The sequence below is a fragment of the Euwallacea fornicatus genome, chromosome 36 (assembly GCF_040115645.1).
Source record: "Euwallacea fornicatus isolate EFF26 chromosome 36, ASM4011564v1, whole genome shotgun sequence".
NCBI classification, from domain to species: Eukaryota; Metazoa; Arthropoda; class Insecta; order Coleoptera; family Curculionidae; genus Euwallacea; species Euwallacea fornicatus.
This window is the reverse complement of record NC_089576.1, coordinates 498,355-524,696: the sequence shown is the minus strand read 5'-3', so window position 1 is coordinate 524,696 and position 26,342 is coordinate 498,355. Positions and strand designations below refer to the sequence as shown.

At 35.6% G+C, this 26,342-nt stretch overlaps 8 protein-coding genes and 1 long non-coding RNA gene across 13 annotated transcripts; 3 read left to right on the top strand and 6 right to left on the bottom strand.

Annotated features, from left to right (window-relative positions):
• Positions 1-21: 21 nt before the first annotated feature.
• On the bottom strand, positions 22-14,594 carry LOC136349166 (monocarboxylate transporter 12-like). Of its 5 annotated transcripts, none has more exons than XM_066300551.1 (5): positions 14,130-14,594; positions 5,871-6,405; positions 2,558-2,783; positions 1,571-2,502; positions 22-1,513 (listed from the first exon to the last, which is right to left on the bottom strand). In XM_066300551.1, the coding sequence occupies exons 2-5, from the start codon at positions 6,403-6,405 to the stop codon at positions 1,236-1,238; spliced, it is 1,971 nt and encodes a 656-aa protein (XP_066156648.1). In that variant the 5' UTR covers positions 14,130-14,594; the 3' UTR covers positions 22-1,235. The 5 variants fall into 5 exon arrangements, with proteins under 5 accessions (XP_066156648.1, XP_066156647.1, XP_066156646.1 ...); XM_066300550.1 differs by lacking the exon at positions 14,130-14,594 and adding an exon at positions 13,536-13,921; XM_066300549.1 differs by lacking the exon at positions 14,130-14,594 and adding an exon at positions 9,814-10,366.
• Positions 8,181-26,342, top strand: LOC136349176 (uncharacterized). Its single transcript, XR_010733770.1, has 3 exons — positions 8,181-8,412; positions 13,911-13,988; positions 26,128-26,342. It is a non-coding gene; the product is annotated as an uncharacterized lncRNA (long non-coding RNA).
• On the bottom strand, positions 15,231-16,210 carry LOC136349172 (TM2 domain-containing protein CG11103-like). Its single transcript, XM_066300555.1, has one exon. It carries the CDS (start codon positions 16,031-16,033, stop codon positions 15,488-15,490), a length of 546 nt encoding a protein of 181 aa, XP_066156652.1. The 5' UTR covers positions 16,034-16,210; the 3' UTR covers positions 15,231-15,487.
• LOC136349173 (ubiquitin-like FUBI-ribosomal protein eS30 fusion protein) lies at positions 16,366-17,396 on the top strand. Its single transcript, XM_066300557.1, has 2 exons — positions 16,366-16,681; positions 16,853-17,396. The coding sequence occupies exons 1-2, from the start codon at positions 16,607-16,609 to the stop codon at positions 17,207-17,209; spliced, it is 432 nt and encodes a 143-aa protein (XP_066156654.1). The 5' UTR covers positions 16,366-16,606; the 3' UTR covers positions 17,210-17,396.
• On the bottom strand, positions 17,720-19,932 carry LOC136349167 (cyclin-dependent kinase 8-like). Its single transcript, XM_066300552.1, has 5 exons — positions 19,543-19,932; positions 19,047-19,488; positions 18,429-18,642; positions 17,939-18,374; positions 17,720-17,886 (listed from the first exon to the last, which is right to left on the bottom strand). Exons 1-5 carry the CDS (start codon positions 19,759-19,761, stop codon positions 17,785-17,787), a joined length of 1,413 nt encoding a protein of 470 aa, XP_066156649.1. The 5' UTR covers positions 19,762-19,932; the 3' UTR covers positions 17,720-17,784.
• LOC136349171 (TM2 domain-containing protein CG11103-like) lies at positions 20,397-21,346 on the bottom strand. The gene has a single exon (XM_066300554.1). The coding sequence runs from the start codon at positions 21,197-21,199 to the stop codon at positions 20,654-20,656; it is 546 nt and encodes a 181-aa protein (XP_066156651.1). The 5' UTR covers positions 21,200-21,346; the 3' UTR covers positions 20,397-20,653.
• On the top strand, positions 21,530-22,560 carry LOC136349174 (ubiquitin-like FUBI-ribosomal protein eS30 fusion protein). The gene is made up of 2 exons (XM_066300558.1): positions 21,530-21,847; positions 22,019-22,560. The coding sequence occupies exons 1-2, from the start codon at positions 21,773-21,775 to the stop codon at positions 22,373-22,375; spliced, it is 432 nt and encodes a 143-aa protein (XP_066156655.1). The 5' UTR covers positions 21,530-21,772; the 3' UTR covers positions 22,376-22,560.
• Positions 22,889-24,825, bottom strand: LOC136349170 (cyclin-dependent kinase 8-like). Its single transcript, XM_066300553.1, has 5 exons — positions 24,417-24,825; positions 23,921-24,362; positions 23,601-23,814; positions 23,111-23,546; positions 22,889-23,055 (listed from the first exon to the last, which is right to left on the bottom strand). Exons 1-5 carry the CDS (start codon positions 24,633-24,635, stop codon positions 22,954-22,956), a joined length of 1,413 nt encoding a protein of 470 aa, XP_066156650.1. The 5' UTR covers positions 24,636-24,825; the 3' UTR covers positions 22,889-22,953.
• LOC136349175 (complex III assembly factor LYRM7) lies at positions 25,074-25,802 on the bottom strand. The gene is made up of 2 exons (XM_066300559.1): positions 25,647-25,802; positions 25,074-25,567 (listed from the first exon to the last, which is right to left on the bottom strand). Exon 2 carries the CDS (start codon positions 25,495-25,497, stop codon positions 25,132-25,134), a length of 366 nt encoding a protein of 121 aa, XP_066156656.1. The 5' UTR covers positions 25,498-25,567; positions 25,647-25,802; the 3' UTR covers positions 25,074-25,131.

Below are 26,342 nucleotides of genomic sequence, written 5' to 3'. Positions count from 1 at the left end.
AGGACGCGTATCACATTAAACTTATCTTTTATCGTGGATCGACTTTATTAGAAAAATTTAATTACATTAAACAACAAAAATCTACGTGGTAATGACAATACTAAAAGGAGGAATAACATTTCGTCTCATTCAAGACGCTTGTCTTTGGTCGATAAAAAGAACTAATCTACATAAGTTTATTATTATTCGAATAATTATACACACAAATGAGACAAAAAAATAAAATAAACGAAGACGCAATAAGAAACTTTCGTTAAAACTGATAAAAAAGTTACTTTTCAGCGTTCACATCCATCATTAAGGAAACAGTTCAGATTAGTTTTATGAAAATAAAACGAACCAAGAATTTGTTTAAAAAAGGATTGACACAGTACCATATAAATAAACGCTATAAATACTTATACATAGAGAGAACCATTGCATTAGGCCCATTTAAAGTATGTATATGTAATCAGTCTTATAGAGGAGCTTAAATTTTAACTTTAAATAATTAAAAAAGGAATTGATTCACTTCAAAATAAGCTTACATAAATAATAAAAAAATAAAATACTAATATAAAATTTTTTTAGAGAAACTTCAGGCATATACAGAAGGTTTAAGAAAAACTCTATATAATATTACACAGGATCCTCCAATTCGCGGCAAGATGTGAATTTATTTGTTTAAAAAAAAGGGAAAAATATTCGATAAAAGTGTCGTTTACACGAAAATTATAAGTACCTATAACGCATACGCAATATGCCCACGTTGGAAAAAATATAGCGATTCCTTCGAGACGTTAAGAATTTCGACGCTTTTCTCATCAAAAACCTTTGGAATGCACCATAAATTTGCTAAACGAGAGTTCGATGTTACGTTATAAAGTATTAAAAATTTGAGAAAAATCCATTCCCTGGATCTCTCTTAATTCGGTAAGATTAGTGTGGTGGCACGATTAGCGGCTACACACCTGACTGAACTGCTGTTCGGTCAGATTTGCAGTCGGTAGTCTGATGACTGGTCTGACAGCTACTAATAACATCATAAAAAAATCCAATGGCGTTTTAGACAATAATGCGGATTATGATCAGTAAATTTTTTCCTCGTTTGCACATTCCACAAACACTTTCCTCCACAGATCGTTCTCATATAAACCCCTTCAAACACTTAACTCTTCCCTAATTCAGGTTTCTCTCCACCTTAGAAACCAACCTCTTTGGTTTTGAACGTTGTCCTACTCCAAACGACGCTCTTCTCAAACCCGCTCCAAACCTTTCCTTCTGTTCCTCCGATTCTCCCACCTGTTCACCCAGTTCAGGGGATAGCACATCACTGCAGATATCAAAATCATGCCTCCGGAAAGATAGAAAGTGGCGTCGTGGCTTCCTGTTAAATCCCGGAAGGCTCCAGCTAAGGGAGATCCGATCATAGCCGCTGCTCCTTGAAAAAGGAGAAGCAAACCGAAGGCGTTCGTAAGTTTTTCCAACCCTAGGAGGTCCACTACTATAATTGACCTCAACGAAGCAAAACAGGCTGAAAATCAAGAATAGTTCACAATTCTGGAGTTTATTTGGCTAGAACAATACTTACAGATGGCCAATCCAAAAATTACTGTGTAAAAGAACTGGTACTCTTGAGTTAAGGACACTCCACTGAATATAGTCGCAATTCCTCCGATGGTAAGAGCGACATTGGCAACAACTAACCCATTAACCGAGGGAAAAGAGCTTAATACCCCACACAGCACCCGTCCCAAGGTATTCGCAATCCCAACTGAAGAAATTAGAAGCACCGCTATGTCATCTGGAATATGTCCATGCGCCCTGTCCGGCATGTACATGAAAGGAACATAAAAACCCATCATGGTAAAAAATCCGCCGATGGCCAACATTAGGAATGAAGGACTTCTAAGTAAGCTGAAATCCAGCATAGTATTCAAAGCCCTTTTAACGGCTTCAGGATAAATCTTGCACTTCTGAGTCTTCTGCTCAATTATATCTTCTTTTGGAGGGAGTCTGGTAACTGCCAAGTTGTAGGCCATAGAACTATGAGAGGTGTATTGAGGTAGTCTCGAGAGACTCTGCCCGAAGAATATGTCGTCTCTATACAAGGGTCTACTGATGCCTTCCACGTGGTTTTTCGCTATATCTTGAGACTTTTCCGAACACTTATTATCTTGCAGTTTTAACTTGTCGTAAGGGACCACAAAAGGAGCACTAAGTCTCTTTTCCTTGAAGCAGCTCTTCGCTGGAATATGAGCCGTGTACGTTTTCGAAGGCATATGATGGATCGTGTGATAGACATCAGACAGCCTTAGATTATCTGGGTTGTTGTTCGTCTCAAACAGCATCGAAATGGAGCTTCTGTGATTTTGTTTGGGAAACTGCATCAAAGCTTCTTCCATCTTTAATCGCGTCCCTTCTGGAAGCTTCGAGATGTCCATCACAAGCTTATCTTCATTTGCCTTCATCTCTTCTTCTTCCGCATCCCTCAGATCCTTTAGCCTTGTAGGTTTCAAAGGCCTAAAACCAAATGAGTAGCAGATAGTTTGCCTTCAGAGGTCTGACTGTTACTCACCTAAATAAGCAGCCGTAGATGACGCAACTCAAGACGATACCTCCTTGGACCAAAAGAGCATTTCGCCATCCCAATTGTTTGATCAGAGACTTGCTCAAAGGGGCGAAGAGGAAGGTGCCTATTCCCGAACCGCACACCGCGATGCCGGTGGCCAGGGGCCGCCATTTTTCGAAGTAGAAGCCCACGGTTATGACCGATGGTACGTAGATGAAGCCAAAGCCGATTCCTGGAAGGAAAACGTACGTGGGATAGAAGGCGTCTTGATCAAGTTCTATTGGGCAAAAGGCGAGTTTTTCAAATCGAACGTTCTGTATATTTTTACGTTTTTCAAAATTATACGTTAAAAAGATACTTTGAGTGTTCTATAACCATCCCTCATCATTCATGACTTCTAAGACTTCTAAATGGAGAATCCACGGAACGTTTAATTATTGGTGATGCCACCATTGAGACGTCTCAAAATCGGATTTTTCAAACAGTACGCCCTGTATATTGTTGCACTTTTTCAAATTACACGTAAAGCGAATACTTATATCCATGTGATGTTTTAATTCTCTCTCTAACCGTTAATGAGTTCTAGACACTATAATCGAACCAATGAAGAAAAGTTACAATATTCTGTCGTTCAGGTGTAAGAAAGTGATATTTTTCAAATAGCTATTTGCGTTCATTCATTCTTTAATATCTGTTTCTACTGCTGGTAAATTCTAGAACCATTGAAATAAAGCGACTGTTGTTTTAATTGCTCATCTCGTTTCGAATGAGCTAATGTTTTTAGCCTGCACAAGATATTTGCAAGTCACATTTCGTTGAAATCTATGTTAGAAATCAAATTCAAACACTACCAAAGAACTGGTATGAGTACGCTGTGAGTGCAACTCATTTTGCGTCGGGAATCATTTCATAACAAGTTTAAACAAACTGGTATACGCTCGTGTATCCTGCTTAACATGGCTTCAGGCACAATTCCAATGATCAAAATAGAATTATGGTGGAATAGTGATTCGCTTTTAACGTTGAAAAACGTTCACCATCAGGCCTTAAATCAGAAAGTTACTCAAACTCGTGCGTGTGATGAACGTTTCAATGAAAACTAGTTTTAAATTGAGAATTCTTAAGCCGGGAAAAAATCAAAAGGTGTTGTTTGCGCAGATGCGCAGAAGGAATTATGAAGTCTCAATGCTGTTTGATGATCCGAATGAAAATGTGATGAATATGGATGAAACGATTAACTAACTAAATAAAGACTATTTAAATATCGAAGTCAGTGGTGCACCGAAAATGAGTTAGCGATTTTTTCACGTTCTCCACTCTTGTTTGGGGCGATCTGGATTTCTGGGATGTCTCCTTGCAATCCCTTAGTTTTATAATTTTTTTTATGCCTACGCCGTGCGTTAAAAGCGGCAAATTCGATGAGATCCGCCGCTCGTGAGTGATCCAAAAGTAAAAACAGATGTTTTCTCAATTTTCTGTTCTGTACCCACTACTGGGGCGGCAGCGATGCTCGCAATACCGCAACGAACTTCTAGACTTCTCGAGATAATTCTTTTGGGCGCTCACTCGGTATCAGAATCAACCAATCAGCGGTACTCGTCGTTTTTTTATAGCTGTCGTGATTTTTCCAGAGGTAGAGGCAAATCTTCTATTAGCTTAAGATTTTGAGCCCACCACTGAGAGGATAACGGTGTTTGCAGTACTTTCACGAAATTCGAAGATTTTCGAGACATTTCTTTCGAGCTTCCGCTGTAGATTAAAAACAGCAAACCGGCGGTACTCGTCGCTCTTTAGAGCTGTCAAAAACAGCAAACTGACGGTGTTCGTCGCTCTTCAGAGCTGTCTCGAGTTTTCCAAGTTTTCCATTAATTTTCGGTTTTTTAACGATCCCTTTGAAGAGCCTGTTCTACGATCGTTTTTAGCTCACAATATGTAGGGTGTTTCAGAACTACGGGATCGTCTTCGAACTTTTCAGGTTTGTTCCGTGTAATAATAGAAAACATACGAGTACAACGACTCGCGTCCGCAAGTGCTGCGGCCTCATGACGCTTTGAGGCCGCTAAGTACAAAAATACGTTTTATCGAGTTATTTTATTTATTTTCTAGCCGGAACTTCTTGAAAACGTCCCGTCAAACGCGCGACGGCAAATATGGATGCAACACGACGGTGCGCCTGCACTAGTTTCTGCTCGGGCTCGTGACTATTTGGATCGGGGGAGGTGGTGCAGTTCCGCAACCCCCTAAGTCGCCCGATCTAACACGTTTAGACTTCTTTCAGTGGGAACATTTAGAGCATCTGGTTTGTGGAACGCCAGTAGAACCAAAACGAGACTTGATTGCACGAGTCGGTATGGCATTTGAAATCATTCACAATTATTATCAAATTTTTTGCCAAGTCTGCAGACACCATGTATGTGGTTCAAACAGGTGCAATGAAATTCGAATACCACATTTTAAACAATTACTGCAGTGTTTTTTTTTGTACAAATAAATTAACATGAAACGTACTAAAACTCGATAAAAGGGAGATATTCGCGAAGGCGGATTCTTATACTAAGATGTATTTTATAGTCGCACTGAACAAATCCTGAAAGTTTGATCCTGTAATTCTGAACCGCCCTGAATGGAAGCTTTAGGCTCCTTGCAGACACCTATTTTCTGTTTAAACCTTGATTTGCGGAAACACAATTTTGAACTTTTTTTATAATAAAAATCTAGCCGTGCAATGTGAACCTGCAAACGGCGTTAGACATCATCATAATGAGGTCTTGTGAAAATTCGCATTAGTATATCAAGCAAAGGATATGTGGAAATACGATGATAATTTCCCTATGGCAGTATCGTTTTAATTGCCACCAATTGGCAACTAGACGAAATGCCATTATCTAATTTACTTAAACCATACGGATCTTCGTGGCACGGTATTGATGAAATTCCAGTAAGAATTGTGATCGAAAAATCACGAATAGGTACCATATCTCCACCGTTGCCCGGCGCAGTCATGACTTTCAGCAATTTCGAGACCAGATGTTAATTTAGAAAATCAGGAACCGAAGCACTGCTTCCGGAGTCAATACACCGACAACAAAAAGTGCAAGAGGTGAAAAAGTGCATGATAAAAAGCGCTGCTTTAATATTAATAATAATGAACATTTAATATGTTAGTCCTTGGTCGCGGAATGCAGTCGGCCAATTTGCCGGTACGTTGAAAATTGCATCACTTTTACTTCAAATTTCAACCCAAACGACATTGGCATTGCAACCAAATTACAGTACTATTTATGTTAAACCTTGATAATGAAAGAATTTCCTCACTCACCTCCAAGCAGTCCATACGAGATACAAAGGAATTCCACGCTCGAGGCAAAAGAGGAAATGGCGAAAGCACACGCTCCTAATACAGAGCCCAGAACTGCCACCAATCTGAACCCGAACTTATTGGCAATAGCACTGGCAAAAGGTCCAACTATAAGGTAGAAACCAGACATCATGGAGCCGACCAATGCGGCCTTTCCTTTGGTCACTCTGAACTCCACAGTGATGTCATCCAGGAACATCCCGTAAGAGAATATGATGCCATCCACTATGACGTTGCACATGAACGAGGCAAACACCACGACCCAGCCCCAGCCTCCATCTGGAGGTACCACTACTTCTATGTCGTCAGAACACACGTCACTATCATTGGGCGGTGGCTTTTCATGCACCAATGAATGCTCCTCTTCATGGGGATGATCGGGGATGGATGGTAAATCCTCATGTGGCTCGAATAGCTTTTCGTCATTGTCTGACATAGGGAGGATGGTGTATGCTTTAGGGTTGTCGCTGGATGATTCCAAGTTGGGGGGCGCCATCTGAAAATAGAGGAGGTTGTCGTAAGCAATGTCCAGATGACCAAAATGATCAAATTATCCATACCCACACGGTGATTTCGTCCATATTAGAAAACAATCTGATACAGATTAGAGACTAGATCTGAGTATCTCCGCTATTTGACACGTTATTAAGGAAATAATCTAAGTTAAAAAACAAATAATCCTGCCTTCGGTCTGCAATACCAGTTATGTTAAGCGTGCGTTTTAATTAATGTGAATTATACAAAAAAATTCCGAGTTTTAGATCGAGTTTGCATGAATCGCTATATAGAGTAGACATAAGATTAATTAGAAGCGGATAAGATCTCTTATGGGCAATTTAAAGAGAAGAACAAGATGGGGTAGTTACTTAACGCTCAATGACGATTATGTTTATTACATATACATATTTTTTCTTCACATCGAAAGAAAGCGGTGAATTCCGAGATTTGCCACAGTTTTTAAACGGTAAAACGGAGGCTTTAATTTAAAATATGCATGTCTGGTTGCCTGAAATGTGCACCGGAGAAGAGACTATAATATTAAGGAATTAAGAGGGCATCCTCATGCATTACAGTTTCGGTCAAAATATTGATCATGTATTATTTAGCAGAATTTCTATGCAAAAATTAAAATTACCTTATTCATGCAATTAAATAAAACTCTTGTGGCTAAACTAACGGCTTTTTGACATATCCATTACAATTAAATAAAACAATAAATGTCGGCAACGTCGCTAGTGGTGCTATTTTTTACATTTGTGCCTTTGTTAATGACAGTTTTAATGCAATTGATTGTCTATCAGAGCTAATGATCCATTGTATTTAATATGATCAAAGCGTAAACTCATGATAAAAATCGCGGGAATTTCAATAAAAATTCGAAACAAAAATGCGCACTATGTTGTAGTATGACGCAAGTTATTCCAATAATTTCAAAGATAGCTATTTCAATTAAAAAGGAGACTGATGTAATAAAGTTGGTACGAGGTAAGTTTAAGAGCTGTCGGGTACATTCTACATAAAAATCTGTCTATACAGATTTAGTAAAAATGTTAAGGGCAGAGCAAAAATATCTAACACCAACAATTAACTTGACATGGGTAGGTAATAATAACGCAACAGCGTCTCACGATTCCTCTTATCAACTTGTAGGTTCCTGTTTTTCATATCTAAAACCACCAAACTCCTTGAACACGCAAAAAATATATGAATAATTTTTGGAAAATGGCGATAACCTTGCTTATGGCACTAGATCCGCAGATTTTTATCTAAAATAATTGTGGCCTCAAATCGTCACTTAAGCTGTCATTAAGTTTTCCGCAACATTAAAATTCGTGCTTTGAAAATGTGCAATCACAAAACGAAATATTCCTATTTTTCAGCTCTATTGCGGCATTTAGAGAAAGGAATTTAGAATTTTTTATCAAAATTATTCTAAAGTTAGAAGAATGCAAGTGGTTTAGAGACTTGTACGATTATACGTATAATCATCACGGTCTTTTTAGGGGGGTTTTCTGAAGGGGTTCCCCGCAAATACATATATGTAAATACTAAAAACCTAACCACTACTCATAATCCTTCTTGTTAGACTACGGAACACTCTTTCTAATACCTAAAGTCCCTGAAACCCTTAAAAAATATATGGAAATAAATTATTAGGAATTCACCATAACATTATCTATAGCCTACGTTTGGTGACGTAGACGTATCACATCCGCGAGTTTTTGCTAGAATGGCCTTGACCACAAATTACTACTGACAGCTGTCATTATGAATGTCGTCTCACTATCATGTCTACAATATTTAAAAAAATCTAGTTTAAAAAGAAGATTTCTAATTTCAGGCTGTTTTATTGAGTTTTAAATGTGTAATTATTGCATTTCGGCTTATAAATTACTATAAAATCATTTGTGCGTAGGTGATTTAAACATTGGCAAGCCTGAAAAAACATTTCGAAAAAGAACTTTCTGGCGCTCCTGAAAGGAACGTTGTCTGCAAAATCCATGTAAGTATTGAGTACCCACTGTTGCCCTCTCCCCCTACATACGCGTTTCTAATGTTTAAAACTACCAAATGTCATGAAAGCCGAAAAATATCAATGATAAAAAATGCCAATAAAATTACATAATTTGATATCCACGGCTCTTTTATCTCAATCTACACAATTTCATTCATTTCATCGGCTTAACAGTTCGAAACTGTAAGTGCAATAAAAAAATCTATTTTCTAGGGTTTCACTCTGTGTAATTGTCGAATTTCCAGTCATGAATTACAGGAAAATTTTTATATCGTAGAAATCGTGACTAAGATGAGCGCTTGGGGAAGGGTCTAGTCGATATATTTACAATGGTTTAGTCCACTTTGATTAAGATCCAATTATTAAAATATTGATGAGTTTACTTGAAAAATAGCTTTCAAGAAAGTTCAACAATGACCGCACAGTAATTTGGTATTTCCAAATTAATAAGAACTTTATGCTCCTGCTAAAGTTATCCGGACTTCATTAATTTAGGTCTGAGCCGGGCTTTACCCTTCAGTTTTTTAACAGGAGATTTATTTAAATGAACTTCAACTCATTTTTTTAGCCGTCAGGCTAAGTGCCAACAGGTGTATCAAACTCGCGGTAATTTTGTAACATGATAATATCCCTATACAATAATAACGATGAAATCGGACCTTGGCCATTAATTTTTCAGTTTTCATAGACGGTATTTCCTTGGTAAAATTGGCAAAACTTGAATATATTGACCGTAAAAATTAAACAGTAGTTATTTGGAACCCCGTCGTATTGGTCAAATGAAAAAATTCTAATATTTTGTCACCATACCTTTAAACTGCACTTGAAACACTAATACTCACCGTTCTACCTCACTACTGGACAGCAATTACCATCAAAGGAAAAACTTTCTTTCGCAAAGATGACCCGGTGAAAATTTTCAAATGGAAAATCTAAATACACCTTTCACCATTTACGACATGCCATCAAACCCAACTTGGAAGCGACTAACTGATAAAGGTTCATCGCATATCTTAGCTCGACTGCTATTATACCACTCGTGTAATATGCATAAGGAAACTTTGGCTTTAAAAAATGATGCAATAATGTGCCCAGCAAAATCATGTATTTTTAAATTTCGAAGCGTATTGCAAATTGGCTGACTTGGCTGGTTGTGATTTCAATAGATCATCCCAACAGTAAACGGGCCAATATAATGTTGTTATGCATTGTAGTAGAGGTAATTTCATGTTAGAATTATGTAAGTTAATGGAAACGTGATAAATGACGATACTGAGTCAGAATGTTACTCGACAGTTGTAATATTATAGTAAAATAATCGACGCGTTTCATAATTGTCAATGAGTTAAGCTTTATCTCGGATGATAAACGAAAAACCGCATTACATACCTGATAAGCTTAAACAAATCCAGTAATCAAGCCAACAAATTCACCCGAGTCGAATGATTCATTTACACGTAAAAAATCTTCAAGCCGGCTACGGTGATAACGATTAATGAGTTAATTTCCCGCGTTTGCCCAAGAAGTACCGTCGTTGGTACCAGGTTAGAGTCTTTCAGATGAAACTGTGCTTCAAAAGCGTGTAAGAACTTTAAGAAAACCCACAGAGTGGTTTTGCACTTTTAGAATGAATTACCATCCCCACTCCATGGCTATTTGTGGGTGAGCGCTGGAAGTGTGGCGAATTTGGATTCTTCACATCAGCTCGAATGTGGTGTGGTGGTGTCTTTTAGTCAGAGCCGGATTAAGGGGGTCGATGACGACGATTAGGAATTTTTTTGAGTTACGTGGTAACACTTCAAAGAATTACAGACAAGTTATATGAGGGCGACATCGCTGTAGTGATATTTATTTCCAACTTCTTTCCGGTTAAGTAGTGTTACGAAACGAGTGTTATTGATTTTATTTATAAATATATATTCATGTCTTTTGGAATAAATATGTTTACAAATGACGGCAATGATCCCAGTGGATAGTTAATGTGTTCTCGAGGCGTAAGAAGGTTAAGTAGCAGAAATACCCAATTAATTGGTGGATTACAAAATATACAAGTTTTTATTTAATTGTACTATTATTATAAGATTTTATATCTACTTTGAAATATAAAAGTGTAAACAGAACTTAAATTCAAGACACACCAGTCGACACGTGACTAAAAAAAAATCACCGCCCAGTAGCGACGATTTGATTTAAGAAGGCTTCGGAAACAAAACAATAACGCTTCGGCTGTCAGTATTAATGGCGTCTATGCGTTTCCTCCCAACTTCGCTCGCGAAAAATATTAAATTTCAAGCCAAAATGTAGAAAAAATTCGTAAAATTTATGCGGTGTTCAGTATTAATTAAATAGAAACGTAATGAGTATCCGTACGGGATTGTGCCCCGTTGAAAACCAGTCAGAATTGAACTTTTAAAATTCGAATTCGTTTTCAAATACCGAGTGTCTTGCGTCGTTTACGTTCGGGTCTCCGAAGTCGCACGATCGCCGAGCTGAATGCCCGAATGAAGATCGAATTAAATTTAAGTAATAATTTGGACTGTTGAGAAGAGAAATATTGAAGCAACTAAAATCCTTCTTCTCAATGATTGAGAAATCTTAATTTTCTCATATGATTCCAACAAGATCATAATTTACAAAAGGCTGATTTGAGGTAAGTGATCGGTGTTTAATCATATATTATATGTATATGTATGGCCTTCCTCAAGCATAGAGACCCAAGTGTAATCTATGCTAACTATGTAGTGCAAATGCAGGAAACTTGGCCAACAGTGATATATGATATAAGAAAAAATTAAGTTCTACGCTTCTGAGGAAACATCCTGAGCAATTCCATGATGAAAAATATGAATAAATTTCATTACATTTTCTTAGTCGATGGAAAACCCCGCAAAAGATCTCGTGTACTATCCGATGACAACATAGCCTGATGTTAATTTTTTTTACCTTACAAAAATCTCATTTACCATTTCACAAACATGTGTACTCGGTTTTATGCTATTGTCTTCATTCTAAATAATATTTTCTCAGTTGCTCTTCACTGCAGGTTAGAAAAATCGTTAATTAACGTGACTTTATCTCATTAAAGGGTACCGCAATAAGTAACAGCTTTACAAACACTTAAGTGAGTCACTCACACAATCCAAGAAAATGAGAATGTATGTAAGGTCAGGAAGTGGATTTCCTACACGCAGCAGGTAGTTGGTAATTTATTAATAAATCTCTAAGTTTGGTGAAAGAATGATTCATGTATATTTTAATTATAGTAGGGCAAATCTGAAACTATTTTAGAGTGAAAAAGTTCGTTTTCTAGACTGCACCCCTGTATAAAACTGTTTACGACAATTCCGGATATTTCCGGGACCTTTACATTATTTGAATTTCAATTATTAAGGTCAATCTTTGACATTGCCATATCAATTGATCAAAATACAAATTCATTACCGATTACATTCTTCAAATGCAACTTCTGTTATGTCATTATATACCAATGTTATTGCTATTTAGTTTTATCTATGCCGTGTAGCAGGTACCAGTTTAAAATGTATAGGGCCATATAGGCCCTTTTAGGAGATGCCGATATTCAGAGCCGTATAAAAGTTAAAAGCATAATGTTTGTTTTTCGTCGGTGTAATTGCCGATAACGATTTTATCTCTTATGATAACTCATATTTCTCTGATATAACCACAAACTGAACGATACGAAGTCTATATGTTTACTGTATTTTTGAACATCACAAATTATTTGAAATAATTTCGGTATAATGGTTGATTAAAACGAAAGCGATTTACCCTGTTTATATGATTGTTACTTCTGAGAATTTAATTGGCAAAAGTGGCCAATTAATAGCGGTATCTAAGGAAATTGGGGATTAAGGCCTTTGACCATGGCCAAATCGCAAATTGGACCAATTGTTCGTTAATTTGCCAAATATGCATTTTTGTAATGTAAACAATGGACTATTTGTCTAATATTAATTTTTGTTGAATAAACCCTTTTAGACGCCAAGAAGTGTTATGTGACATTTTATGCTTCGTACAGCGCGCTATAGTCGTCGAATATGCTGAATGAGTAATGAAAGATTTAAAACTTCGTGGTAAAATAAAAATATAAATTTATCTTAAAACAATAAAAATTGATTAGTAGATCTGATTTTCTTCTGTGGAATAGAGACGTGCAACCATTGTCTTAGCATCCAATGCTGTAGCATTGTAGAAATACACGAAGTTCATTCAATAAGTCCTGAAAAGGATATGTAATGCATTTTAATTTAAAAAAAAAACACTACTTTTGGGAACTTATTAAGAGTCGTAAACAGTCTGTTTTTCCAGCGACCAACAAGCAAAGTAATCTTAACAATTTTTCAGAAGTTTTCTGTACTTTTAGCTAAATTAAAATGAATTATTGCTGTAAGTATGCTGCAAGTTCAAATTACCAATCAAACCAATTCAAAATTGTCAAGCAAAGATGCAAAATCTGAAATTATTCTTTACGGTAAACTGAACTCATTACAACTAAACAATTTTGACAACAATTTTTCATTTTATATTGCATTTTTTATAACGCATTCAGTGTTAATTCTAATTTTCAGATCTTTCAGTTACCGACCTGGATTTTATAATTTTAGGAAACAGGATAAATAGGCAACTACATATACACAAAAAATTATTTTTATATTTTCCATGATTTAAAAGGAGGCGAAAGTAAAGACACTTATGATACTATAATGTAATAATTATAGTAATTATCGTAAGATATATTTGCATTTCTGCCACCCGAACAAAACCTAGCTACGCCTATAATTGATTTGGTACCTATTTTACAAATTAGGAATAGTTTTCTTCTAACATTTGCAGAACTGATCGTTTATGAAATCTTCTTGTCGTTTAAATCCGATTTCGATATTAGCGGTCATACGTGGCCAATGGACTACCTAATCAACCTTGACCTTAGGGAACTTAATCTTACATTTCTTCAACCTTGAAAAACCATCAACGTTAATACTAATGATATGTTAATTACTCTAAATAAATCAATATACAAACAATCAAGGTTTCTACCCCATATAATTCAGTCTAGACTAAAAGTGCTGTGATGTGAAAATTGGTCTAACCTGATTTGATTATATGTGTGTTGTGGATCACTGCTAATTGGATTTACCGAATGATTCAATCGAAGTACGCACGTAATAATTAAGTCGGGGAAAAAAGCGGATCAAACACCGGAAAAAACGTGACTGGCCTCGGAAAAAATTGGAACGAATTCTTAATAATTACTACTTAAACCCAACTGAAAGACATACGTAGAGGAATTTCGTTATTTTTATCTTCTAGTGCAACCGGCCAGGAGGTTGCATCAGCCAGTTTTGAAAAATCCTCACGTCCTCGTTTAACGTGAATTGCTCTCCTGTCCTATGACGATAAAAAGTTGCTAACAATACCATAATTACTGAAACCACTACTAATCAACATTTTTTTTTAAATCATAGAGCCGGACAGAATAAAAGGATATGCAATTAATGCCGGTCCTGAGGCCATCTACACGTGGAGACTTTCAAAAGGAGTTGGTAAGTGTGCAGGAACTGTATTCAGAAAAATATTTTTGCAACAAAAAAAAATATATATAGATGTGTGTGTTTGTATTTATAAAATATGATAATTCATAAGAGAATTATTAAATTGTATGAATTTAATTACGGTATGCCTACCTTTGATGACGCACATCTGCGTGGCCTCTCATAGCAAGTTATTGTTTTCGCCAATGTCAATCGATCGTGTCAACAACATGGTGGCATATTTTAAAAATTTGAATTTTCTTGTCGACTAACTGAAATATTTATCTAAAAAATTATGCCACGAAACCGAAAATAATATTGCGAGGTTTAGCGATTCCTATTAAACTCAAACAATTATTTCATTGAGACATACAGAGCACGTTCTTCACAGTAGTATTGTAGTGAAACCGTAAGTATTCAAATTCTATATGACTAAACTTTTTGAACATTATCGTGTTTCCCAAAATAGTAAACTCTTGAATTACACTGTTCACACCCCAATAACTCTGTGGCTCTCTCCAAAACACCTTCAAGGTAAAACCGCGAAAAGTCAAGTATTTTAACTTTTGAATTTGTTGAACACTGACCACGGCAATTCTCAGAGATCGACATTGAGCTGTAATTTAATTCGCGTTACGCGATTTAAGCCTGCAAATAATAATTGGGTTTCATAAACTATTAGCAGATGGTTAATTTCCCTAATGCAAGACGCGCGGACATTGCATCATATCCCAGAAACATAAATCTAAAATATGTAAATTCATTGTTCAACCTTTTAAAATTGCTTATGCATTTAGGCAATTTACTTCCATTAAATTGTGGTTAATTAAAGTTTTTTTTTGTTTAATGGATAAAGTTAACATTAATTGAAATGACGGTGTCTGTCAAGTTTTTGACAAACGCAGGAAACAATCCATTAAAATAGAGGTGTTAACTTTAACAACCAAATTTTAAGTCTCAATTTACTCAGTATTAAGACATAATCATATTAAATTGAGAGCGTATAATTTGAGAATTGGCATTCAGTCAGTGGATTTTTGGTGGAAAGAAAATCACCACATCTAGTATAAAGACAGAATATCTAATACATTACATAGTTTATTAATTCAAAACTTTAGTGTTAAATTAATCCAATCACTTTTGAGGGAACGAGACGAGACCGAATTTTGTTTTTCAAGAGTAAGGGTGTAGTTGAGGGAATGGTTAATGGCAAATTAAAATTCTCAAGGCTTATCCATACAGAAACAACAAAAATTTATCATCATGCTTTAATATGTCTTAGAAATGGGTATTTCATTATTCAAAAAGTCTCAACGTTTTTGGAAATTATTTTAGTCTAAGAAGATACAATGTTTGTGTTATTAACAGTGTCGACGTTGAACAAGTTCTAGACACACATTGCAATGAAAAATATGAGTACTTCTGTAGGGATAAATCTTTGTGTCATCTTTTCAATCCCTTTTCAAAGTTCAACATGATTTATTTTTAATATAGCCCTTATTAAACCTATTTTACACATAAGGATTCCAATTGCTACCATCTTCAGGCACTAAATTATTTGTAATAAGTAAAACAATGTCAACAATCCACCAAATCCCTAACCCTCCGAGAGTCAGTAATTTTCCAACAGCAGTTCCAGTTTGCCCCAAACAAAACCGATCCATCCCTAAGAACCCCAATAATATACTGTACAATAAAGTAGTTGTAAAATAGTGATTTGAGTATTTAACACAAGGAACTCCCTCTCTGAAAAATGTCCGATTTCCAAAGCACTCAATTCTTTCTAAAACTCGACATATCACTTTAGTCCTCTTCACATCTTCATATTGCATTCCTCCAAACTTGACACAGCCATACCCCAACTCATCCAAGGCAGTTTTGTTGCCCTTGTGGTCGATGGGCTCATCGCAATCGATAAATTCCCACGGAAGATAGGAACATTGCACCAGAGGGCCCAAAGGATTGAACTTTTTAGTGATAGTGGTGGTGTTGTTTTTTTGGTCACAAGTGACGAAGGAGGCTCCAAGTATTGAAAGAAATACGGTTTGGAATCTCATGGCTTCGCCATTTGTGAGTTTTGAATCAAAACGAATCAACTAAGCGTTTGGACTTGAAAGAAATTTTTGTGTAGTTGTTTAATTTCCAATGTTTACCTCTTTCGTTTTTAATGTTGTTTATTCAAAAAATTGGTGATCAGCTGATCAGTCATGAAAGTCATTCGGCATTATGTAAAGATGTTTTCAAAACGTTCTTGTTAACGGGCAATTTAAGTGCGAACAGGGTTGCCATCGAGACCGTGCGGTGTTCGCGACAGAATTTTATGTTCAGTGACAATTGACGCATGTGACAAGTGACAGTGCGAGAGATATCATTTCATTTTCAATCTTTGCTCATTTCTCTTTCGACTCTTGACGTGGTGAGTTGAAAACGTGTAGTTTTATCTTCAGCAAATTTCCATATTTGACCATTTTACCATTGTCTCTTTAAAGTTACAGTTGCTTTTACCATTATTCATCTTCATTTAAACTCATTCCTCATTATACGCAACATAAGGGTTATTCAAAACCCTACTTAGAGACAACGTGCTTCGATAATTGGTTGGTGATATATTTGTTTGTAGATTTCACAAGATGCAGTTAGTGTTCCGTGGATTAAGCACTCACGTGCTCGAATGCTTAGGAAACGAGTCCATTGGACAAATCAAGGTAAGTGGAAAAGCTCAAAAATCTCACTTTTATTATTATTACACATAGTATATGCCACAATTAAACCCAAGGCAGACATACTCCTCAGAACTAACATCTGCTACAGGCGTTATAATTTAACAAAAGTGGCATTCTTTAGTGTCGCTAATAATGATGTTCTTTCTTTTACAGGAGCGCATTGCAGCTCTTGAAGGACTAAATTCAGCTCTTGAGGGTTCTGAGACACATGCACGAAATATTAGCCTTTATGTATCTGGATCTCCAATTTCTGATACAGTTAATGTATCGGAGTTAGAAGGAAATGATATTGAACTAACAGTGGGCCTCCCTGGTGGAAAAGTTCATGGTTCTTTGGCCCGTGCTGGTAAAGTAAAGGGGCAGACTCCCAAAGTTGAGAAACAAGAAAAAAAGAAGAAGAAGACTGGAAGGGCCAAGAGGCGCATTCAGTACAATAGAAGATTTGTCAATGTAGTTGCCTCATTTGGACGTAGACGTGGACCCAACTCCAACTCTGGACCTGCTACATAAATTTATACATACAAATTGAATTTGAATTTGTTTCATTCATTCAATTCATAAATTTGGGAAACACTTTTGACACCATCAAAATTTTTTAATATCCTTAATAAAAACGATATTAGAAATTTTGAAGATATCAAATGTTTCCTGAATTTCATATGCTGTAAGACATAAAAGAGTAAAGGCTTAAACTTGATTTATAGTTTTGTATAGTAGATGTAAGCAGAATAAACATATACAATGTTTAATTAGTTGCAGTTTTGTACTGCAGCGTGCATAAACCAATGACCATTTGAACATGTTTAATCATAAAAGTGCTATAGTATTCAAACTGCCCTTACGCGTAACAAAACGGTGCCAATCAAATTTTAAAGCACGTGCGACATATTTATATTTACGTTGCACGTGTTTCAAAGGTTTTTTTTTATAATTGCGTAAAGTACAAAAAGTACATCTTAATATTAAAGGGACCAAATTCAGCTTTACGCCTACGAGTAAAAGAATATAATAAAACCCCAATTGAAATTATATTTATATTTAACAAAATAAAATGATGAATACATAGATTTCTAGTAATATAAAGATCAAAATCGTTGCTGAAAATTGGGTTGCTGTTGCTGATTGTTACTATTAAACATCATTTGTTGCTGGTGAAAGTCCTGTTGTTGCTGAGACATGGATATTTGCTGCAAAATTACTTATTGAAGATTGTTGTTACATAAAAATAGTCAAAAATACTTGTGAATTGACTTGTCCAGGATGTCCCTGAGGAGGAGGTCCATTCATTCTCACTCTCTTTGCAGGATGTTGATCAACTTGATTGGGTTGCTGTGTTTGTTGCGGGGGCGGTGGCACTTGAGGCTGCTGTTGTTGTTGTTGCGAAGGTTGGGCCTGTTGTTGCTGTTGTTGATTTTGCCTTTGTTTATTGTCAGACTTGTCTTCTTGGTCATCATCAGTCAAAAATTCTCTTTTTGGGTAAGGAATAGGACAGCCCGCAAAAACGTCTTGAGTAGGTAGGGGGTCTTCAGAAAAGTATGGGTCTTGCATGGCTTGTTCTGAAGTAATTCTCTTGTTTGGATCCATGAGAAGTAGTTTTTGAAGAAGATGGAAAGCTTTGCTTTCTGGTTTGATTTTATGGCGTTCCATGTACTTTACCAAGGAGCAGCTAACATAACTAAAAACCAGCAATAATAGGTAAATTTTGCTGCGTATTTAGGTATCAATTTACTTTGATTTTTTGAAGTCTTTCAATAAAGTTGGGTGCTCAGGCATTTTTTTAATATCTTCCCAGTCCTTTTCATGTGGGAAACCCATAACATTAAATATCCTGTCCAATTGATCGTGATGATAAGGATTGCTAGTCTTAATGTCTTCTTGACGACAGTGAAAAATTGGTTCCGATGTCAGTAATTCGGCAAAAATGCAACCTATAGCCCAAATATCTAGAAGAATAGTATACTTTATTGTCAGTGTTGTTGAAAAAACAAAAAAATTCAAAGAAGTATCCTTAAAAATAAATAAAAATTATTGAAAACATTTTACATAGGATCCCAGTTTGAAAGAGGGAATTTTAAAACTCTTTACCATGCAAGAAACTGAAACTTGTAATCCCACATGTATAGCTGGATTCATGGAATCCAGAATGATCTTCAAACTCAAGCAAACAACTAAAGGCTTGACATAGTTAATATTAAAATATCCAACTTATAAAAGCAAAGCAAGATATTTAAGGGGATATTAGGGAAGTTGACATTCATAAAGAGCAAAATTAGACTGACAGATAGAGGTGCTTTTTCATGAGCTTTTATTTATTTTTTTTCAAGAGTTTCCCCTTGAACTTACTTACCTATAGCTTTGGTATAATGTCTTGCACCCAATAACAGCTCAGGAGCCCTATACCAAAATGTAACAACAACAGGGTCTAAATCTGCTAATGGTTTCAAGGGCGCATTGAATAATCGTGCAAAGCCCATGTCAGCTATTTTAACTCTTCCTCTTTCTGAACCTTCTCCCATTACCAGAATGTTCGCTGGTTTCAAATCTCTATGCAATACCCAGTTGGAATGTAGATAGTGAATTCCATCCAATATTTGATAGAGGAGAGATTTTACCATTCCTTTGGGAACCATCACAGGTTTCTTATTTGCTTTGGCAGCTCTATGAAATTTTATTATGTGCCACAGATCATGCTCAGCAAAATCAAACATCAGCCACACCTTCCTGTCGTTGTGAGATAAAAATACCCTTACTAAGTTTATTACATTGGGATGTTTTAGTTCTCGTAACAGCTAAAATATTACATAATTATTGTCAATTATTAGAATTAGTTATAAGAAGCTTACTGCAATTTCTCTACATGCAGACATTGACAATCCTGTGCCTTCAATCTGTTTCAGGGCATAATCCCTGTTATCCGATCCATCTTTTCTCCTACCTTTGTAGACGTGCCCATAGGTGCCTCGACCCACTTTGCATCCCTCATAATCAAACAAATCTTCGACTTTGACTCTCTCGTTTTGTGTTTTAATCTTAAATTCGTAATCCATCATGAAACTGTTCATAGCCTCTCGATAGTTTATTAAACACAAAGGTACATTCCTTAGAATTTCCAAATGAAAGAAATTTATTACTTACAAAAAGAGAATTATTTTAAAAACTCGATATTTTGTTTTAGTTTTAAAATATTAAAACTATAACTTTCATAATATATACGAAATTTACTAAATATTGATCATATATTTATAAACAATAACATAACCCTCAAACAAAAACATCGGAGAATTTGTTTATTAAAAAAAAATAATAAAACCATGACGTCATTAGGTATATAGATTTTCTTTTGACTTGCTGACGTAATTGCGTATGCTCGGCTATTTTTAGATATTTATAATATACTTCAAATCAACAGATTTGGATATTCTTATTCCTCAAATGTTCATTCAAATTCATTGCTAAAATTGCTATGCTTCCATGATTTAAAAGGAGACGAAAGTAAAGACACATCTAGTATAAAAATAGAATACTTAATATAATACATAGTTTATTAATTCAAAACCTTAGTGTTAAATTAATCTAATCACTTTTGAGGGAACGAGACGAGACCGAATTTTGTTTTTCAAGAGTAAGGGTGTAGTTGAGGGAATGGTTAATGGCAAATTAAAATTCTCAAGGCTTATCCATACAGAAACAACAAAAATTTATCATCATGCTTTAATATGTCTTAGAAATGGGTATTTCATTATTCAAAAAGTCTCAACGTTTTTGGAAATTATTTTAGTCTAAGACGATACAATGTTTGTGTTATTAACAGTGTCGACGTTGAACAAGTTCTAGACACACATTGCAATGAAAAATATGAGTACTTCTGTAGGGATAAATCTTTGTGTCATCTTTTCAATCCCTTTTCAAAGTTCAACATGATTTATTTTTAATACAGCCCTTATTAAACCTATTTTACACATAAGGATTCCAATTGCTACCATCTTCAGGCACTAAATTATTTGTAATAAGTAAAACAATGTCAACAATCCACCAAATCCCTAACCCTCCGAGAGTCAGTAATTTTCCAACAGCAGTTCCAGTTTGCCCCAAACAAAACCGATCCATCCCTAAGAACCCCAATAATATACTGTACAGTAAAGTAGTTGTAAAGTAGTGATTTGAGTATTTAACACAAGGAACTCCCTCTCTGAAAAATGTCCGATTTCCAAAGCACTCAATTCTTTCTAAAACTCGACAAATCACTTTAGTCCTCTTCACATCTTCATATTGCATTCCTCCAAACTTGACACAGCCATACCCCAACTCGTCCAAGGCAGTCTTGTTGCCCTTGTGGTCGATGGGCTCATCGCAATCGATAAATTCCCACGGAAGATAGGAACATTGCACCAGAGGGCCCAAAGGATTGAACTTTTTAGTGATAGTGGTGGTGTTGTTTTTTTGATCACAAGTGACGAAGGAGGCTCCAAGTATTGAAAGAAATACGGTTTGGAATCTCATGGCTTCGCCATTTGTGAGTTTTGAATCAAAACGAATCAACTAAGCGTTTGGACTTGAAAGAAATTTTTGTGTAGTTGTTTAATTTCCAATGTTTACCTCTTTCGTTTTTAATGTTGTTTATTCAAAAAATTGGTGATCAGCTGATCAGTCATGAAAGTCATTCGGCATTATGTAAAGATGTTTTCAAAACGTTCTTGTTAACGGGCAATTTAAGTGCGAACAGGGTTGCCATCGAGACCGTGCGGTGTTCGCGACAGAATTTTATGTTCAGTGACAATTGACGCATGTGACAAGTGACAGTGCGAGAGATATCATTTCATTTTCAATCTTTGCTCATTTCTCTTTCGACTCTTGACGTGGTGAGTTGAAAACGTGTAGTTTTATCTTCAGCAAATTTCCATATTTGACCATTTTACCATTGTCTCTTTAAAGTTACAGTTGCTTTTACCATTATTCATCTTCATTTAAACTCATTCCTCATTATACGCAACATAAGGGTTATTCAAAACCCTACTTACAGACAACGTGCTTCGATAATTGGTTGGTGATATATTTGTTTGTAGATTTGTCAAGATGCAGTTAGTGTTCCGTGGATTAAGCACTCACGTGCTCGAATGCTTAGGAAACGAGTCCATTGGACAAATCAAGGTAAGTGAAAAAGCTCAAAAATCTCACTTTTATTACTATTACACATAGTATATGCTACAATTAAACCTAAGGCAGACATACTCCTCAGGACTAACATCTGCTACAGGCATTATAATTTAACAAAAGTGGCATTCTTTAGTGTCGCTAATAATGATGTTCTTTCTTTTACAGGAGCGCATTGCAGCTCTTGAAGGACTAAATTCAGCTCTTGAGGGTTCTGAGACACATGCACGAAATATTAGCCTTTATGTATCTGGATCTCCAATTTCTGATACAGTTAATGTATCGGAGTTAGAAGGAAATGATATTGAACTAACAGTGGGCCTCCCTGGTGGAAAAGTTCATGGTTCTTTGGCCCGTGCTGGTAAAGTAAAGGGGCAGACTCCCAAAGTTGAGAAACAAGAAAAAAAGAAGAAGAAGACTGGAAGGGCCAAGAGGCGCATTCAGTACAATAGAAGATTTGTCAATGTAGTTGCCTCATTTGGACGTAGACGTGGACCCAACTCCAACTCTGGACCTGCAACATAAATTTATACATACAAACTGAATTTGAATTTGTTTCATTGATTCAATTCATAAATTCGAGAAACACTCGACACCATCGAAATTTTTTAATATCCTTAATAAAAAGGATATTAGAAATTTTGAAGGTATCAAATGTTTCCTGAATTTCATATGCTGTAAGACATAAAAGAGTAAAGGCTTAAACTTGATTTATAGTTTTGTATAGTAGATGTAAGCAGAATAAACATATACAATGTTTAATTAGTTGCAGTTTTGTACTGCAGCGTGCATAAACCAATGACCATTTGAACATGTCTAACCATAAAAGTGCTATAGTATTCAAACTGCCCTTACGCGTAACAAAACGGTGCCAATCAAATTTTAAAGCACGTGCGACATATTTATATTTACGTTGCACGTGCTTCAAAGGTTTTTTTTTTTATAATTATAGCGTAAAGTACAAAAAGTATATCTTAATATTAAAGGGACCAAATTCAGCTTTACGCCTACGAGTAAAAGAATATAATAAAACCCTAATTGAAATTATATTTATATTTAACAAAATAAAATGATCAATACATAGATTTCTAGTAATATAAAGATCAAAATCGTTGCTGAAAATTGGGTTGCTGTTGCTGATTGTTACTATTAAACATCATTTGTTGCTGGTGAAAGTCCTGTTGTTGCTGAGACATGGATATTTGCTGCAAAATTACTTATTGAAGATTGTTGTTACATAATAATGGTCAAAAATGTTACTTGTGAATTGACTTGTCCAGGATGTCCCTGAGGAGGAGGTCCACTCATTCTCACTCTCTTCGCAGGATGTTGATCAACTTGATTGGGTTGCTGTGTTTGTTGCGGGGGCGGTGGCACTTGAGGCTGCTGTTGTTGTTGTTGCGAAGGTTGGGCCTGTTGTTGCTGTTGTTGATTTTGCCTTTGTTTATTGTCAGACTTGTCTTCTTGGTCATCATCAGTCAAAAATTCTCTTTTTGGGTAAGGAATAGGACAGCCCGCAAAAACGTCTTGAGTAGGTAGGGGGTCTTCAGAAAAGTATGGGTCTTGCATGGCTTGTTCTGAAGTAATTCTCTTGTTTGGATCCATGAGAAGTAGTTTTTGAAGAAGATGGAAAGCTTTGCTTTCTGGTTTGATTTTATGGCGTTCCATGTACTTTACCAAGGAGCAGCTAACATAACTAAAAACCAGCAATAATAGATAAATTTTGCTGCGTATTTAGGTATCAATTTACTTTGATTTTTTGAAGTCTTTCAATAAAGTTGGGTGCTCAGGCATTTTTTTAATATCTTCCCAGTCCTTTTCATGTGGGAAACCCATAACATTAAATATCCTGTCCAATTGATCGTGATGATAAGGATTGCTAGTCTTAATGTCCTCTTGACGACAGTGAAATATTGGTTCTGATGTCAGTAATTCGGCAAAAATGCAACCTATAGCCCAAATATCTAGAAGAATAGTATACTTTATTGTCAGTGTTGTTGACAGATAGAGGTGCTTTTTCATGAGCTTTTATTTATTTTTTTTCAAGAGTTTCCCCTTGAACTTACTTACCTATAGCTTTGGTATAATGTCTTGCACCCAATAACAGCTCAGGAGCCCTATACCAAAATGTAACAACAACAGGGTCTAAATCTGCTAATGGTTTCAAGGGCGCATTGAATAATCGTGCAAAGCCCATGTCAGCTATTTTAACTCTTCCTCTTTCTGAACCTTCTCCCATTACCAAAATGTTTGCTGGTTTCAAATCTCTATGCAATACCCAGTTGGAATGTAGATAGTGAATTCCATCCAATATTTGATAGAGGAGAGATTTTACCATTCCTTTGGGAACCATCACAGGTTTCTTATTTGCTTTGGCAGCTCTATGAAATTTTATTATGTGCCACAGATCATGCTCAGCAAAATCAAACATCAGCCACACCTTCCTATCATTGTGAGATAGAAATACCCTTACTAAGTTTATTACATTGGGATGTTTTAGTTCTCGTAACAGCTAAAATATTACATAGTTATTGTCAATTGTTAGAATTAGTTATAAGAAGCTTACTGCAATTTCTCTACATGCAGACATTGACAATCCTGTGCCTTCAATCTGTTTCAGGGCATAATCCCTGTTATCCGATCCATCTTTTCTCCTACCTTTGTAGACGTGCCCATAGGTGCCTCGACCCACTTTGCATCCCTCATAATCAAACAAATCTTCGACTTTGACTCTCTCGTTTTGTGTTTTAATCTTAAATTCGTAATCCATCATGAAACTGTTCATAGCCTCTCGATAGTTTATTAAACACAAAGGCACATTCCTTAGAATTTCCAAATGAAAGAAATTTATTACTTACAAAAAGAGAATTATTTTAAAAACTTGATATTTTGTTTTACTTTTAAAATATTAAAACTTTATAACTTTCATAATATATACGAAATTTACTAAATATTGATCATATATTTATAAACAATAACATAACCCTCAAACAAAAACATCGGTAGCATTTGTTTATTAAAAAAAAAAATTCCATGACGTCATTGGGTATATAGATTTTCTTTTGACTTGCTGACGTAATTGCGTATGCTCGGCTTTTTTTAGATAATTATAATATACTTCAAATCAACAGATTTGGATATTCTTATTCGTCAAATGTTCATTTATATTCATCGTCAAAATTGCTTGTTGATTTAGGAGAATGTAAGAAGTAACAAGAAAAAATATTATAACATCCAATATAATAAATAAGTAATGAGACTAACAATATTCTACTGTCACATTAACTACCGGTCTTTGAAGCACTTTCAGTTGTGTTCTTGTTGCCTAAATTGCTACAGCATTCATCTTTGTAAGAAACATTTTCCAATTTCGGAGTATCTTCCCTTATTTCTGCCTGATACACACCAGGAGACACCTCTTTGGCCTGAATCACACACATTCTCAGCTCACACTCAACAGCTTGGGCATAATTAATTAGCTCCTGAATAGACGTTTCGTTTTGTACATGCTTTTGCTTTTTGAACTCCTCATTGATTCGTTTTCGTCCCTCTGTAAGTGCTCTCTCATCACCTTTGAACACAGTTTTCCGAGCACGATGGAGAGCTTTGAAACTATTGAGAACCTCTCTTCGAAGGGAATTTGACATTGTAGTCTGAATTGTATCAGTTTAATCTTTTAATCACCCTTAAAATGTTGAAGAGATTTCACTTGAAAACCTGAAATGTAAAGTAAAATAAGGTATTAAAATTGAAGTTCCTTGTGTTCCCTCGAGTTTCATCACTTGTGTTGCCTTACCTAGCTGAAATTAGTGTTGAAATACGGTATCATCTCTATATGCAAACAAGCAGTGAAAATACAATAAAAATCTAACATAATTCTATTTCTGGCTTAGATATAGAACCATAACATAACCACAGACATAACCAAACAATCTAGAGAAAATCAAATTGAAATTAAAAACACTCAACTTCAATCACAATCCAAAGACCGCTCATATATAAAAACCCGTAATAAATAACTCTGATTTGTTATAAACATTTTTCACATTGAGAAATCTTTTTTTCGTACTAGTGCCAATTCTAGCTACAGTGGCAAGTTCTTCGCGTTCTAGCTCATGCTATAATAAAAAAATATTGATCTGTATTCATAAAATATTCGAATGGCGTCCTCTATTGCGGACAATCTATATGACAAAAGATAGTACTTAAATGCACTTTTTCAAGTCTAACACATATAGTTCACAACACATAATAATAATTTTTTCTCTTTCCTATAGCTGCTTGCAGAAATCTGGAAACCACATTACCCGAAGAATAATTTCGCTGACTATCATCATGTCTTGAATTTAAGACTAATCAGGCCGCAGGAGATAAAGCAAAAACTACTACCTTTCGCTGATTTCGATATGCTATTTAGGTAATAGGTGGATAAAATTAAATATAACTGTTTCTCAGTAATTAACATAACCTGAATAAAATTATACAGAAGAAA

Coding starts and splice junctions, on each gene's coding strand:
- LOC136349166 (XM_066300547.1), bottom strand. CDS start 6,490: ATGGACGAAATCACCGTGTGG. Junction 2,503..2,557: donor ATCTACGGCTGCTTATTTAG/GTGAGTAACAGT, acceptor ATTTGGTTTTAG/GCCTTTGAAACCTACAAGGC. Junction 1,514..1,570: donor AATTTTTGGATTGGCCATCT/GTAAGTATTGTT, acceptor CTTGATTTTCAG/CCTGTTTTGCTTCGTTGAGG.
- LOC136349172 (XM_066300555.1), bottom strand. CDS start 16,033: ATGAGATTCCAAACCGTATTTCTTTCAATACTTGGAGCCTCCTTCGTC.
- LOC136349173 (XM_066300557.1), top strand. CDS start 16,607: ATGCAGTTAGTGTTCCGTGGATTAAGCACTCACGTGCTCGAATGCTTA. Junction 16,682..16,852: donor AGTCCATTGGACAAATCAAG/GTAAGTGGAAAA, acceptor TTTCTTTTACAG/GAGCGCATTGCAGCTCTTGA.
- LOC136349167 (XM_066300552.1), bottom strand. CDS start 19,761: ATGAACAGTTTCATGATGGATTACGAATTTAAGATTAAAACACAAAAC. Junction 18,643..19,046: donor ACATTATACCAAAGCTATAG/GTAAGTAAGTTC, acceptor CTATTCTTCTAG/ATATTTGGGCTATAGGTTGC. Junction 18,375..18,428: donor AAAGACTTCAAAAAATCAAA/GTAAATTGATAC, acceptor GCTGGTTTTTAG/TTATGTTAGCTGCTCCTTGG.
- LOC136349171 (XM_066300554.1), bottom strand. CDS start 21,199: ATGAGATTCCAAACCGTATTTCTTTCAATACTTGGAGCCTCCTTCGTC.
- LOC136349174 (XM_066300558.1), top strand. CDS start 21,773: ATGCAGTTAGTGTTCCGTGGATTAAGCACTCACGTGCTCGAATGCTTA. Junction 21,848..22,018: donor AGTCCATTGGACAAATCAAG/GTAAGTGAAAAA, acceptor TTTCTTTTACAG/GAGCGCATTGCAGCTCTTGA.
- LOC136349170 (XM_066300553.1), bottom strand. CDS start 24,635: ATGAACAGTTTCATGATGGATTACGAATTTAAGATTAAAACACAAAAC. Junction 23,815..23,920: donor ACATTATACCAAAGCTATAG/GTAAGTAAGTTC, acceptor CTATTCTTCTAG/ATATTTGGGCTATAGGTTGC. Junction 23,056..23,110: donor CTGGACAAGTCAATTCACAA/GTAACATTTTTG, acceptor GTAATTTTGCAG/CAAATATCCATGTCTCAGCA.
- LOC136349175 (XM_066300559.1), bottom strand. CDS start 25,497: ATGTCAAATTCCCTTCGAAGAGAGGTTCTCAATAGTTTCAAAGCTCTC.